General features: G+C 40.5%; 1 protein-coding gene across 1 annotated transcript in view; it reads right to left on the bottom strand.

Annotated features, from left to right (window-relative positions):
* Positions 1–1,370: 1,370 nt before the first annotated feature.
* zgc:153039 (uncharacterized protein LOC767698 homolog) overlaps positions 1,371–13,872 on the bottom strand; it is a 65,332-nt gene continuing 52,830 nt past the window's right edge. Inside the window, exons 10-13 of the mRNA XM_037074739.1 lie at positions 12,629–12,821; positions 7,840–8,014; positions 5,793–5,939; positions 1,371–4,883 (exon numbers count right to left, since the gene is read on the bottom strand). Of these exons, the coding sequence (XP_036930634.1) occupies positions 3,922–4,883; positions 5,793–5,939; positions 7,840–8,014; positions 12,629–12,821 (1,477 nt within the window). The 3' untranslated portion in view covers positions 1,371–3,921. The remainder of the gene's footprint in view (positions 4,884–5,792; positions 5,940–7,839; positions 8,015–12,628; positions 12,822–13,872) is intronic.

Genomic DNA, 13,872 nt, shown 5'->3' with positions numbered 1-13,872 from the left:
ACATGTGTCCTTTGTTTTTCTCTCTGTAGCATTTAGCCTTGCAAAATAACATGCCTCGCCACTGGCAAGTACCACTCTGTCTCTGATCTCCGAATCAGGAGTCTGCTAGAGTAGGTTAAGTATGCTGATCCTACGGCGACTGTTGGCACCCAGAGATTTAAAAAAAAAAAAAAGTGTTTTAAACCAGTGCACAATGCCAAACTGAGTGAACACATGTGAAAGTTGAGCTGAGTCTTTTTCAACTTTTGAAAGTTTTTGCAGATGGTTAAATCTTTTGTTTTTTCAGAACCCCTGAGGTCAGCACCGGTGCAGCCAAAAAGCACTACCCTCATCTAAATGAATGGTAGGACCTGCGTTTTTGAATGCCAGACTTGGATTGAATCTGCATAAATATTCAATGGGGTTGATGTCGGTGACTGAGAAGTGGTTTACAAAAGTGCCACTCATCCTGCCTGATCGTGCTTTGGCTACAACTGATCCAGCTTCTGGAAATAGGTTTAGAGTTGCACTGCTCGCTGTCAAACCTTTAGCCTAGCCATGATCTGACACTATGAAAGACCCTCTTCGCATCGAATAATAATTTGACTTTCACCAACTTTCTTAATCGTGAAACCTTTCTGATTACCTCCAGGTTTACATACATTGACAATAGTAGACATTAAACAATGTGCAAAAATAATGCAAAAACAAAGAAATTAAAATGTAAATTTAAACACTGTAAATCTGTTTTACATTTTGTTAAAATTGGTTGGTGTGAGTTTCTAGATAGGAAAAAGTACTTGTGAGCACCATCAGTTACTCACAAACTGGCATACACAGTTGTAAATCTGTCACTAATAGTGCTCATACATATTTGTCACCAGTTCTTTTCATTGAAGTATTTAATAAACACTCACAAACATATAAACAAAACCTAGTCCTAAACCTATTACTTTGCACATACACATTGAATCCTTTTAGAGCCAGGGTCCCTTCCCTCAGTGATAAATGTCAGCCTTTCTCCTCCTGAACAGATATCGATGGTTATTTGGGCTTATTTCTTCAATCTGTTGTTCACCTCAGAGCAGAGATAGAATCCATTTCTGCCTGGTTGGCGGCGAGGGTGACTGTAGGACAAGGTAATTTGGCTGGCTGGCACCTCTAGTATCTCCCTGTCTGAGCTGCTGAGCTATCTCAGCCTCTATTTCCAAAGTTTACCTCAAACAAACAATTGCAGAGGACACAAAATACCCTCAGCTCTCGGCACTGAGATGCCCAAACTGGTCTTCAGCTGACATAAAACAAAGTCTGGACGCTCTGAGCAGTTGTTAAGTTTGAACTGGCTTTAGCAAACAATCTCCTGAGGAAGCGAGAACAAAAATTGGACACAATATCAACATCTGTCTTTAATGTCATTTCAGTTTGCATCTTGTAATGTACACATATACTGTACCTATATTTCAACAGGAAATCAAACACTAAACATTTCATCTCTTCAGTAAACGAGTGTGTCTGCAGAATTATTTTTGCACACTTGTGAGTTCAGGAAAAAATCCAAGACAAAGAAGAAGAAATGTAGTGTCAATGGTTTTTGTTGAGTAGTGTCCAAACAAGACGCCATCCACGAAAACTGGAAGGATCCCGCTGGTCCACAAGTAAACATATATCTCATTTCATTTTCAGTCCAAGCATCAGCCTTTCTTCAAATGCGAATCTGAACCCCACAGATGTGTCAAAGTCAGTGTGATGGAGATTGTCTCCATGAATCTATTCTACTGAAAACATTTGTTTCAGAGAATCTAGAAAAAGATGCCAACGCTTTGATTATTTTCACAATAGACCTACAACTGACATTGATTTTAGATTACAGATTAAATATAAATGCATCAAGGAATGGAAATACAACACTCAATTTTATGTTTAAAGTGAGTCTAGGTAACTACTGGCGAAAGAAATATCCAATGTATTTTCTTACCAATGACAAATTAGATGTATGTGCAATAAAACATACCTTTTTTCAAGTCAATATAGTTTTGCTGTTCTAGTCTTAAGGCCTTTGCACACCGGAGCTATATTTTCCTGCTATTACTTTGCACATTGATATTTATTTTAAAGCTTATTTCTATCATGAGTACTTTCACACAGAAAGGGAGGATTATGCAGCGAAAACCAAATATTTTTTTCGTAACAAGGACGTTTTTTTGGTAACCGCAGGGTCACTTACCCTCCGGAGCAGCTCTTTGCTATCAGGGGAATAGGCTGGAGTGTTTACAGGGGTAACTAGAGTTCACAATATCTATATCAGCTCCACTTTTTCTTGTGGTTGTTGTTGTTGTTGTTGTTGTTTTTTTTTAACAAACAAATAAGCCTGAACATGACAGACGAAAGCCTTTCAGAGGCAGAGTAGGTCAGTGGGATCCATAATAATACCATCGGGCCCTCCTGGAACTCTGCAAGCTGATGCCATTTTCCTGCCAGACCCTGTTCCGACTGGTCTGTGGTAAGTTTTACTCTAAAGTGATAATACACTCATGTTGCAAATTTGCATATTGGAGCATACTATGGCACATGACACCTCTGCCAGAGTGAACAGCTTTGATGCAACATATTTGCAGACAAGGATCCTTCACCTCTGTGTTGTTTATTTGTCATGTCTTCGGTGTGTAAAGGCCTTTGCAGTACTTGGCCTGGTATGACAAGCAGCTTATGATAGCATACTTTCCTAAACAAAACTATGTTTAGATATTGTGCAGGTGACCATAAAGGGTACGTTTTTAAAGACTTCATGCTCTACTGGCACACTATGTGTGTGTAAATGCCACTTGTAGCCTCAGCAATAGTTACATAGGTTCACTTTAAATGTTACAAACACTTCTGGTAAAGGCCAAGGCCGTGAATATTAAAATGTATTTTGGCACTTCAGTTGGGCTGGTCAAGCAATATGTTAACTAGTGAGTAAAAACTATTCTAAAAGTTACCTACAATAAAAGAAGCTAAAATGCATTAAAAAAAATCAATGAAATATTGTGGATAATCACAGTAGTTATTGGCACTGTAAACATATTTAAGGAGTTTGGGAAAGCTGCACAACATGCAGTTTGGCAGAGGACGTAGAAAAGTGCATTTGGAAAATAGAGGAATGTCTTCCTGAGAACCCACAAAGAAAAACATTTTTGGAATTACACTTTGAAGACTACTATAGTAGCACTGTAGATAAGATTGTTCAGCTGTTTCCTTTGTTTTAAGCTGCTATACTGGAAAAGCAGATTTTCAGTAGACAACTGCTCCAAGATGTAAGGCAGTCCAACTTTCTGTCCATGATGGAATGAGTGCAAACTTCAGTCCCCTAACTAGCAAGGCACTTTTTGATCTGAAGGCCTATGGAATGATTATCTAAACTAATTTGAGTAGCAGTACACCAAGAGAACTGGTGAAAATTTCAGGAAAGAGACAAGGCGAGTCTTCAGATCGGGAGTTATTATAGATATTGTGTGGCTATAGAAGTGAATGATGGAGTACAGAGGCAGACTGGCAATATAATTATTATCTAACTATTGGCTAGTATTGTAACTCAAAGATGGACAATTGTACTCGCATTGTATTCTGTTGGATACAGTCAGGATTTTTTGTTATCAAAGTGGCCAAGTGACCATATAAGGTCCTTATATTAAGTATTCTAAAAATGGGCTGTACCTGTAAATTGTCTAAGGCAGATGGTACCAAGTATAGGCAGTGAAATCCCTGTCTGAGTCAATTTTCAAGGGCTGCTCTCTTTTCTTCAGTCTGTGGTTGGGTGGGAACGTCCGTGCTCAAGCGCTGCTGTGCACTAATGCAGTGATGCTGCACTCAAAGTGGTCAACACACCGTCCGAGGAAACGTTCAGCAGCTGCTGGTGACACCAATAAACTCACCAGTTCTCAGCACCTAAAGGAAGTGGAGTGCTCAAAGGTCAGTGGTGATGACAGGCGTGACACCGTGGATTAGCAGTGTGGGACCCAGGTCCTGTGTCAGCAGCTCCAACTGGTGTAAGTAGGTGGTGTAGCGGCGGGTATCGGCTGGGGGGCGGGGCAAGTACAGGAAACGCACAGCAGGAGCAGGATGAGCGGCGTCACGGATCAACTTATTGACAGCTGACAGGTAGTCATCTGACAGGCGTGTGGCGTTGCTTGGGAAGCTATTAACGTAATCTTCCTCTTCCTCTTCCTCAAGTGCTCTCGGCTTCTTCTCTTCTGTAGTGGCATCAGGGGATTGAGACGAGTGCTTTTTGCTCCACTCGCCTTGGCGCTGCCAGTGGAGCGCCACCTGCTGGTCCCAGGGCACGGGGTAGACCTGAGCTTTGATTCTCAACTCTTTCAACAGCTGGCCCAGCTTCTCCTCAGAGCCTCTCACGCTCCGTCCTTCCTCCACACACAGGAAAAGACGGAGCGTAGCCTTGCGCCAGGCTCTCACCATGTTGAGGATGCATGCTAGCTGTAGTAGGAACAATGAGCAGGTGTCAACGTAGCTGCTGCTGTCTGGACGCAGAAGGTTGACCGGCCAAACGTCAACATACACGGCACCCTTCCCTGAGGAGGAGGAGGGCGGCGAGAGGACCTGGGCTCGGTCAAAGTTGTTGAAGTAACGGGCAAGCACCACATTCTTTAACATCTTCATGGCGTCGGCAATGATCGCTACATACTCCTGGGGACCCAGCACCTTCCCGTCGCCATATTCACCACAATCCTGTCTGTCGGTGGACCCCCGCAGGGAGGTAAAGTGGAAGAGAGGGGGTTGCTGCTCAAGCTCCTGCGAAGGGCCTGAGGAATCTGCGCACTGAATGCTAGACAGCGACGGATCAATAAGCTTGTCCCTTGGAAGACAGTCATCATAAAAACCGAGAACAAGAGTGTTAGGACGCATCCCACCTGGAAAGAGAGGAAGCGGAAGGATGAGAGTGGATTTGGTATGACCTAGTACAAATAGTTTCTTCATCATTATCATTGATTACTTAAGTTATGGAGGTAGAAGTTGTGTCATTTTATCAGATGAAGAAGTGAAAATAAGAGACAGATGTGAAGAAGGGCTAGTGTAAAAAGTGGGGGGATGGCAAAAAGAGGTAAGACAGAAGGGACTATGCAAAGAAGAGTGATCAAAATTAGACATTAGTGACAACTCTCAGGAAAGCAGGAAAACAGAAAATAAGAAGGAAATAACTTGAAAAACAGTAAAATATCTTCAAAGTTTTAGTATTAGTTGTTTTTGTTAAAACCAAGTACAAAACTACAATCAGGAAATGATGTGTTGTGTGTATATATACACACAGTATATATACAGTATATACAGTATATATACACACATGTATGTATGTTTGTATGTATGTGCTGGAAATGAGCAAAATAGAGAAAAGAGAAAGGGAAAGAGGAAGGGAAATTTGTTCTCAAATTCAAGTGAGCCAGCAGCTGAAAATCTGTGGTTTAAACATTTGTGATCTTTTCAGGGTCTTAACCTTGCCTTTGTAAGGACATAAGAGCTAAAGGGTGAACATATTTAAGGATATGGTATTGTACCTGAAGTTTGAAGGACAACAATGAACTGAAATGGCAGTTTAAAGAAGCTATTTTTCTGTCTTTTTGTGTATTGTTTAAAAAGACCCTGTGATTTGATTACATTTCACTGAAATTCTAAATTTTAGTACTTATAAAGATAAAATCTAAAATCACAGCACAAAATCAGCTCAAGGCTATCAGCAGCTTTTATCTCAGATATCAACAAAGGCTTTCCAATGTCCTATCCGAACCATAGGGAGATTTTATTGTAATGATGGTGACACTGACCTAGTCCAGAGATGAAGAGGAGATGCTGGATCCCATGGCGCACAGAATTGGCTAATGTCAAGTTGACAAAAGCTTTGATGTTCAGATGGTCCACCAGGTACAACCAAGAGTCATACTGGGACTGCAGCGGGTCAGACGGTAAAGTGCCTGGGAGGAGGAGAAGAGAACAAGATGGTACGATGTTAGACATGCAGGTGACTGTTCAACTGAAGTATAACGGGATTCAGAGAAGGTAAAGGCATGAGAGGGCCAAGAACAATTGATAAAGTCAAAGTATAGAGGAGAGAAGTCGGAATGACAGAGCTTGAATTAGAGGCACAGCGTGAGAGAGATATGAGACAAGATGCTGAGATGCGGGGGGGCACAGAGAGAGAAAGAGGCAAGCACAAATGACAGCGTAGACAGAATGCGAGACAGAGAGAAAGATACAGGGGAGCGCAGGCAGGCAGGCAGGCGATCAATCATCCAAAAAACATCAATATGTATGTCGAGACCAATCCAGAGGCATCTGCCAGCTTCAGAGACGATTCCCGAGGTGGTTTAAGCTGCGTACGGATATCTTCTGACTCCTAACACTGTTGTTTTTATGGATAAGCACTTGTTGCATTCAGCTTCAAAGACAAGTGAGAGAATAAATGGACGGACTTGAAATACTTAGGAGGGCAATGTGGAGTAGCTGGGAGTCCTCCACAACAAACTCCTCTTGAATGTAATTATCTGAATGAACGACTCCTTCATATTTCTCAGGTCCAAGTGCCTCGTCAGTGCTCAGAATGACAGAGGGGCTCTTCAGTGGCTAATGAACATGTCATTTTTTTCCACTGTGAAGCACTCAGAGGATTTGGATTCTGAAGGCTCAGTTCAGGGCCGGCCTCACTCTCCCATCAACACATAAAAAGGCCCAGCAAAATCCTCAAAAGACAAAGAAAACAATCAATGACCCTGCTCCTTTCCGCTCTGTAAGTGTGTGCCTCGGCAGAGTAGAAAGGACACGCCCCTGGAGCTTTGTGTGTGCAATTACTTCCCTCGAAATGAAACCGTAGCAGATGAACCGATGTCGTGGAGAAAGGTCTAGTTATGCAAAAAAGGTCCACTGAATGCTTACTGTGAAACAGGGAGGCATTTTGATAATTCATATACTTAAATATTTTAAAAAGACCTCACAGTTATTTTGAGCCAGCACTGAATGAAAACACTTCAGTAAAGTGGCAATATTGCTTCTTTTCTTTGGTAGTACAACAAATGGCTATTCAAATTCAGAAATAATGTTGATGTTGACAAGAAAAACAAGCTTTTAGTTCTGTCTGATGGTCACATTAATGTTGAATTATCCAAAAACTGTGTGCTTGTTAAGATGAGGCATGGTGCACAAGTAAAGATTCAAGTGCTCCTGATGAAGAACCTTAGAAGTCAACATTGGGTGGTTTACAGATCATTTCACAGGCAAAATAACTAATTTATCATAAGTAATAGTTTGTTTTATTATGACTTGTGTTTGAATTTAATGTACAAATAGCACAGCCAAACACACATCAGAGATTTAAGACTTAAAATTCTGCTCAGCATACGGCTGAAATGACAGCGGACAACTGGTTTGCACCCGTAAGCTGTATGCCAGAATGGTGTGATATAATTAAAGGTGAAGATATAGGTATCAAAGAACAATCGTATTATTCTATTTGACATATCATTGATTAAATCCCTTGCTGTAATTTGTACAAAGAATTTAAGTCATCCAATTTGAATACAAATGTTACCAAAACATCTGACGATACACCTGAAACCAGCGGAAGGATGTGACATTCTTTTCATTAATTTAATCATAACAGTTGAATTCTTATATTTTTTCTAGAAATGTTTTACTCTCTCCGCCTGGACACCTGTTTGAGTGATTGAAATTGAGTTCTCATGAATATGTATGTATAAATACTTGTTTGAACACAGTTGTGTGGAGGGGAATATATACATTTCCAAAAAAAATCTGTATACTTGTAAACAAGACCATGAGTCAGTTTCTAGAGGCTGAGCTGAATTTTAGTGCTCTTACTGAGATCTCCTAGCTGGACGTGTCCCAGCACGTAGAGACCGCTCTTCTTGATATCGTTGATGAAGGTGATGAGGCCCACACTGCTGCGAGGGTTGGAAACCATCAGCAGGACCTGAGGCCTCCAGAACTTGACATGATCCTTCCTCACGTCCAGCATCAACAGGTACTTACGCACCTACAGAAGACAAAACAATTGAGAAAAGAGTTACAGAGGTTACAGAACAGTAACCGCGAACTTCCCATTCATTCACTATATATGAAAAAACCAAGCAAAAACACTACAAGCTGAATCAAGGCCATAAAACATTTTACATAAAAAAACATTGGATTTTCACTTCCAGAGCCTCAATGTTGAGCTCCACTGAGAAGTGTGTGTGTTTATTTATATATTGAGCCTGTAGTCCACGCCAATGGACTCAAGTGACATTCAAACAGCCATGTGTGTAGGGTGAGTTTTCCTATATCAGAGATGTCTCTGCAGTTATCTGAGACTCAAACTCAGAACTTACACTTTAATTACCATTCCCAGACATTCTTATCTGTAGGTGTGTTGCTAACACACATGCTTCCAACACTTTCAGTAGAGATTTTCTGCATAACGTTTTCTTTAATATGTATTTGCCTGCCTACGGATTTGATATGTGATATTCCCTGTGCTCAAGAAGTCACTGCAGGATTTTAATTAAGCAAGTAAGTTGGCCATTTAGAGACTTGAGCATGCTCATTTATATATTTAATACCCGTTTCATGTTTTGCTTTTCCTCCATGATTGGGAACATGTTCAGAAAGGGGAAGTAACTTTTATGGATCATGGTGCATTAAGATTTCACATGGGGTTCATGTAACTGCCTATAACAAACCCAATAATAACTTTCACATCTATAAAATAACTTATTATACCCAAGAAAAATACATTTGATAAATGAACCACTTCAGAAAAAAAACACTGTTAATGAGCTAATTTGAGATTAAGAGAGTTGAACGTACTGTATATTAGGTATTAAGTGTATATTTCAGCCCCTTAGCTCTTAGTGTTTATATATTTTAGCTGTAATATAGGCTCAAGAGTATCAAAAGTCTTAATATAGTCAGTTTTAGAATAAGTTTATTCTTTTAAAATATGCACAGCTGTACTGCAGCCATGGTTCCTAGCTGTGGCAGGGTTATTTTCAATCACACTACCTTGGTCGGCATGACCCACCCTACTCTGCCTCTGATAAACTGCATCCTGCCTATTAAGTAATGCACATTTTCAATTCTCATCAAAGACTCAACAGAGGCGATATGTCTCATTCCATAACTAAAACAGTGTTCAAGACACAGTGTGTAAAGGGTAGCTGAATCAATGCATCAAATGGGAAAAACACTGTGTTTTATGAAAATTAAGTATGTAAACCTATTCTATGAGGAACCTGAAAGTTAGTGTAATATGATTTCTTTAAAGAATCATTTATCTGGTGATCAATTACACAAAACGTGTAAGTGTTTTAAACTAGAGAGTCAGTTTCTGCAATAATTCAAAATCCAATGAAAAAATCCCATAGGCTTTTTGACCAGGGAACCAGGGCAATGCTAAATTCCATGATAGCCGAGAAAAACACACCCTGCATTATAACTTCAACAACTTCTCCTGTAGGAACACAATCAATCTCTCATCATTATCCCATTAAGATAAAAGGGACCAATGGGTTTGTGGGTATATATTTGTATGCATATGAGAGTATTTACTGCAAGCATGCATACATATCAAACCTGTTACTGGTAAAAATGTACCTATCTGTGATGGCTTATGTGCCTGCCATGAATGCTACTCTGCATCAGTATTACAGTACACACTATAACACAGCCATCATTAGGATTTTGAAAGTGTGTTGATGAGTTGGCATCAAGGTACCATTAAGGAAGTCTAACCAAGTGTAACCAAACATTAGATCTAAATCTATAGCCTACTAGGAATAATTAATTCTCTATTTGTATCCTTATTGGAATTAATGACCAATTGCTCAGTAATGACATGTCCACCACGTTAAAGCTGTTGCTGCTTGGATCACGTCTTTGAGAGATGAAGCCTAACTTAGAAGGATAATTTTGTGCTTTTTTAGGGTTTTGCGCTCTTGAGTGGTCCTTTTTAAAAGTAGAGTGACTATTACTGTCTTAGTGTTACAATTAAGTTGGGGAGAAAGCCATCACTGATGCAAGAAAAGAGGGAACATCATGTGATGAAAGTCAACTTTATTGGAGTAAACCAATTAACTCTGCTTAACTTAACTTAAAGTAACTGCCCTTTTTTTGGTCAGAAAACCTCTCTGACCTACACTTGAAAACACTTTCAGGGTGCGTTTCATAGACTTGAGTTAATGATCTGAAATTTAAGAATTCCATTTTTCTCTCAATAATGACTGCCTTGGCAAAACAAGTTTAGCTCAAGGTCCTGAAGCTGCTGAGTCAATGTGTGTGTCTATACAGCTATCAATCAAAAATGAAGATGCAACTGTTTCTCACATTATTACCATCAAGATTTCCGTGTCTTAGATCATGCTAACGTTCGCTAATTGCTGTAAAAGCAAAAAAAAAATAATTAAAAAAAAAAAGGTTTCAGAGGCAAAGTCCAACTGCATCCACTCATCTAATCATCTGTCTCTCCTTATCTCTCCATTTTCTCCTGTCTACTCATCCATCAGGCTATCATCATTTCTGTCGCTTTGGTCTCATCCATCACTTTGCTTCTCAATCACTCATCCCCTCTCCCTGCTTATATTCTGTCTCTATCTTTCCCTCCCATGATACCATCAGCATTTTCTTGCCTCAGTTTGTCTTTTCCTTCGTTCTCTTTTTCTCCTAAACACTGTTGTCAACCGCCTGTTATCTCCCAGTGTGTTTTTGTTGCGAGCCGTTTTGTCCCCCGTCCCTGCTTCAAAGTCACCCAGTTGGCGCCCTGCCATACAGGCTACTGCTTCAGGGTGTGGGAGAGGAAGATGAGTGCATGTATGAGATATGTGTATGCACACACTTGGCCTCTTCTGTTCGGCCTATTAGTGTAATCTCTAATCACTCGGGCCCAGTTTTAAAGATAGGAGGCACATAAGATGCACACAAAAAGCCTGAGTTCTTGGCAATAACAAATAGCACATTATTAATAGTTATATTGTTCATTCAGTGTAATAGATGAATGATGAATAGAGGAACAAACAGCTCATAAAACTAACAATATATTTCTATTTATAACTCTATCTATAACATCTTTTTTGTGGTCATTTTATATTTTGGGAGGATTGTTGTGCATCTCTTTGTTGTCTTTATGTCTCTGTGTGGTCATTTTGCATCTCTCCATTGTAGTTTTGTGTCTCTTTGTGAGCATTCTGTATGTCTGTGTGGACATTTTCTACGTCTCTTTGTGGAGATTTAGTGTGTCTTTCTGGTCATTAGTTTTTGTTTCTGGTTATTTGCCGTGTCTCTGAGGTATTTTTTGGTCTCTTTGTGGTCTTTATGTCTCTGTGTGGTCATTTTGCATCTCTCTTCTGTTGTTTTGTGTCTCTTTGTGGTTGTAGTTGTCTATGTGGTCATTTTGAACGTTTCTTTGTGGAGTGTTTGTGTGTCTTTTAGGTATTTTCTGGTCTCTTTGCAGTCTTTTTTAAAAATCTTTTTGTGTGTGTTTTTGTGTCACTATTTAGTGATTTTTTTTCTCTTTGTAAATGTTTGGCATCTCTACTTTAACTATCTCTACATACAGAGTGGGGTTGTCAGGGGTCCAGGGCCTGTACCCAGTAGTCTTGCTCAGTAATCATACTACTACAACTACTACTAAACTGATGATGATTAGCCACCTACCAATCAACTTCAGACCCTGATTGGGGGTCACCTGGGGCAGCCAATCAGATTGGCCCCACCCCTGCTCAAAGCTGCTGTTTCAGGTAAAACAGCAGAGGAGGGAGAGAATGAGGAGAGGGAGATAAAGTGAAAAGGAAAGGAGGGGAAGGAGGATGGGGAGGAAAAGCTCAATAAGTTAAGTGGTTGTAATAATGTTCTGCCTCCTGACAAGCTGCTGGCAAACACAGCCACCCTCACCCTCCCAGCTTCCCTCAACCCCCCTGCCTATAACCCCTGCCCGCAGCCTTGGCAACTGTTCCTCTCGGCAATGGGCCCTCCTGGCAAAAGGGCCCCCTCTCCTTGAAAGCAACAGGCTCGCCGGATAGAGGACAGGCAGAGCTGGATGATGTAAAGCTGTGTGTGTATGTTTCTGAGTATGTGTGTAATAAATTTAGAGAGCTTTTGCTGAGGGAAAATATGCAAATGTGTTTGTGTGTATGTGTATGTTAATACGTATGTGTGTGATAGTGTGTGTGTGTGAGTGAGTTTCTGTGTCTGGACAACCTGATATAAATGTGATGGATAGCTGCTTCAGGAATGACAAGGCAGTGTTGTGTGTATGTGTGAGAAAAGAGAGCAAGCAACAATATGTGTGTTTGTCTACTAAATGTAGAGGGCTTGGCTAAGGGAGAGTCCGTGTGTGTGTGTGTGTGTGTGTGTGTGTGCGCGTGTTTGTGTGCGTGTTTGTGTGAGTGTCTGTCTGTCTGCATGTCTCTATAAACATGATAGAACGATTGCTTGGCAGAGGTACAGGCTATTGTAAAGCTGAGGGGATGAGATTTTAGTTGCTCTAGTAATGACAATGCAGTATTGAGAGTGAGTGTCTGAGTGTCTGAGTGTCTGAGTGTGTGTGTGTGTGTGTGTGTGTGTGTGTGTGTGTGTGTGTGTGTGTGTGTCTGCACAGTGTTTTTGTGTGTCAGACCTGGTGGAAAATAAGAGCTTGGCTGATGTAGCCCCAGCTGGATGTCGGACTGAGGTAGTGGATCAGCAGGAGCAGCAGCAACATGAAGGCAATGCTGGCCGAGGCGTAGATGGCGTTGATCAGGAACATCATGACGGCACAACCAACGATGCCCAACACGCAGGTATGCCAGGTGAAGTAACGAAAAGTGGGCCTAAAAAGCGGACACAAGAGGAAGACAGGTCAGATTTCCCAGAATCACCGGCTTCTAATCTGATGAAGGCATTTTAATTTCAGATGTATGGGGGTGGTAACATTATTTTAACGCTAAAGTCCCTTGTGGTGCTGGTAAAAGTTATGCAGACTGTCCATATTGGCCTGTCAGCCTTGTGAAACTGCCTCATGGTGTTCATTGATCACTGCTATAGTACCATTTTTTAAGACTTAGGATACTAATATAACCTGAAAGACATCAAATCTCTCAAAAATGTTTTGATCACATGCAGTGACCTTTTTGGCAGCTTGGATGCATGCACAACAAGCTGCAAACATTAAATATTATTGGCTTAATGCAACATTCTGCAGCTTTTTTACCCTAAAATCAGGCTTCAAAATCATTTTTATACTACAGTGTCTTGTAATAAGGTGAGTGGTGTTTCTGTCTCAGCCCTTCACTCCACCCATCACTTATTTCTGCATTATGTAACTTCACTGAGAGGGTAGGATCACAACATTTAATACATGTTTACTTCAACATACTAGTTTTCAACACATAACATAGTAACTTATCTTAACACCCATCTTTTTCCTTGCTTCTGCAAATCCTTCACTATGTTCACAAGCTAGTGGCTAACTTTGTCTGTCTGTCTGGCATTTAGTGATGGGCAGATCTCTGCAAATACTCTCTGCAGATTAGTGAAATACAGTGTTATAAACAAAGTATCCATGGTAATGAATTTTCTTCAAAAAAAAAAAAAAAGATGTGGTAATTAACAACATTTTGATTTGAATTCATGCACATGAAAGTTTTCATATTGACATCGCAAGATTTATTGTAATAAACAGTGTATAGCGTATTGAGATGGAATTTTGTAGGCAGTAACATGGTATCACTAATCTGGTAAATGGATTAACCCTCAGCCTACTGACCACTGAAAGCACTTTCACAACACTTGTTCTGTTTATCTATTCACGCACACATTCATACCGACATTGCACTGCAAGGTTAGGGTTTGGTATCTTGCCCAAGGATACTTGAGCGTGCA

This window comes from Acanthopagrus latus, chromosome 2 (genome assembly GCF_904848185.1).
Source record: "Acanthopagrus latus isolate v.2019 chromosome 2, fAcaLat1.1, whole genome shotgun sequence".
NCBI lineage: Eukaryota > Metazoa > Chordata > Actinopteri > Spariformes > Sparidae > Acanthopagrus > Acanthopagrus latus.
The sequence above is the reverse complement of the archived record's forward strand: the minus strand, read 5'-3'. Positions and strand labels throughout refer to the sequence as shown.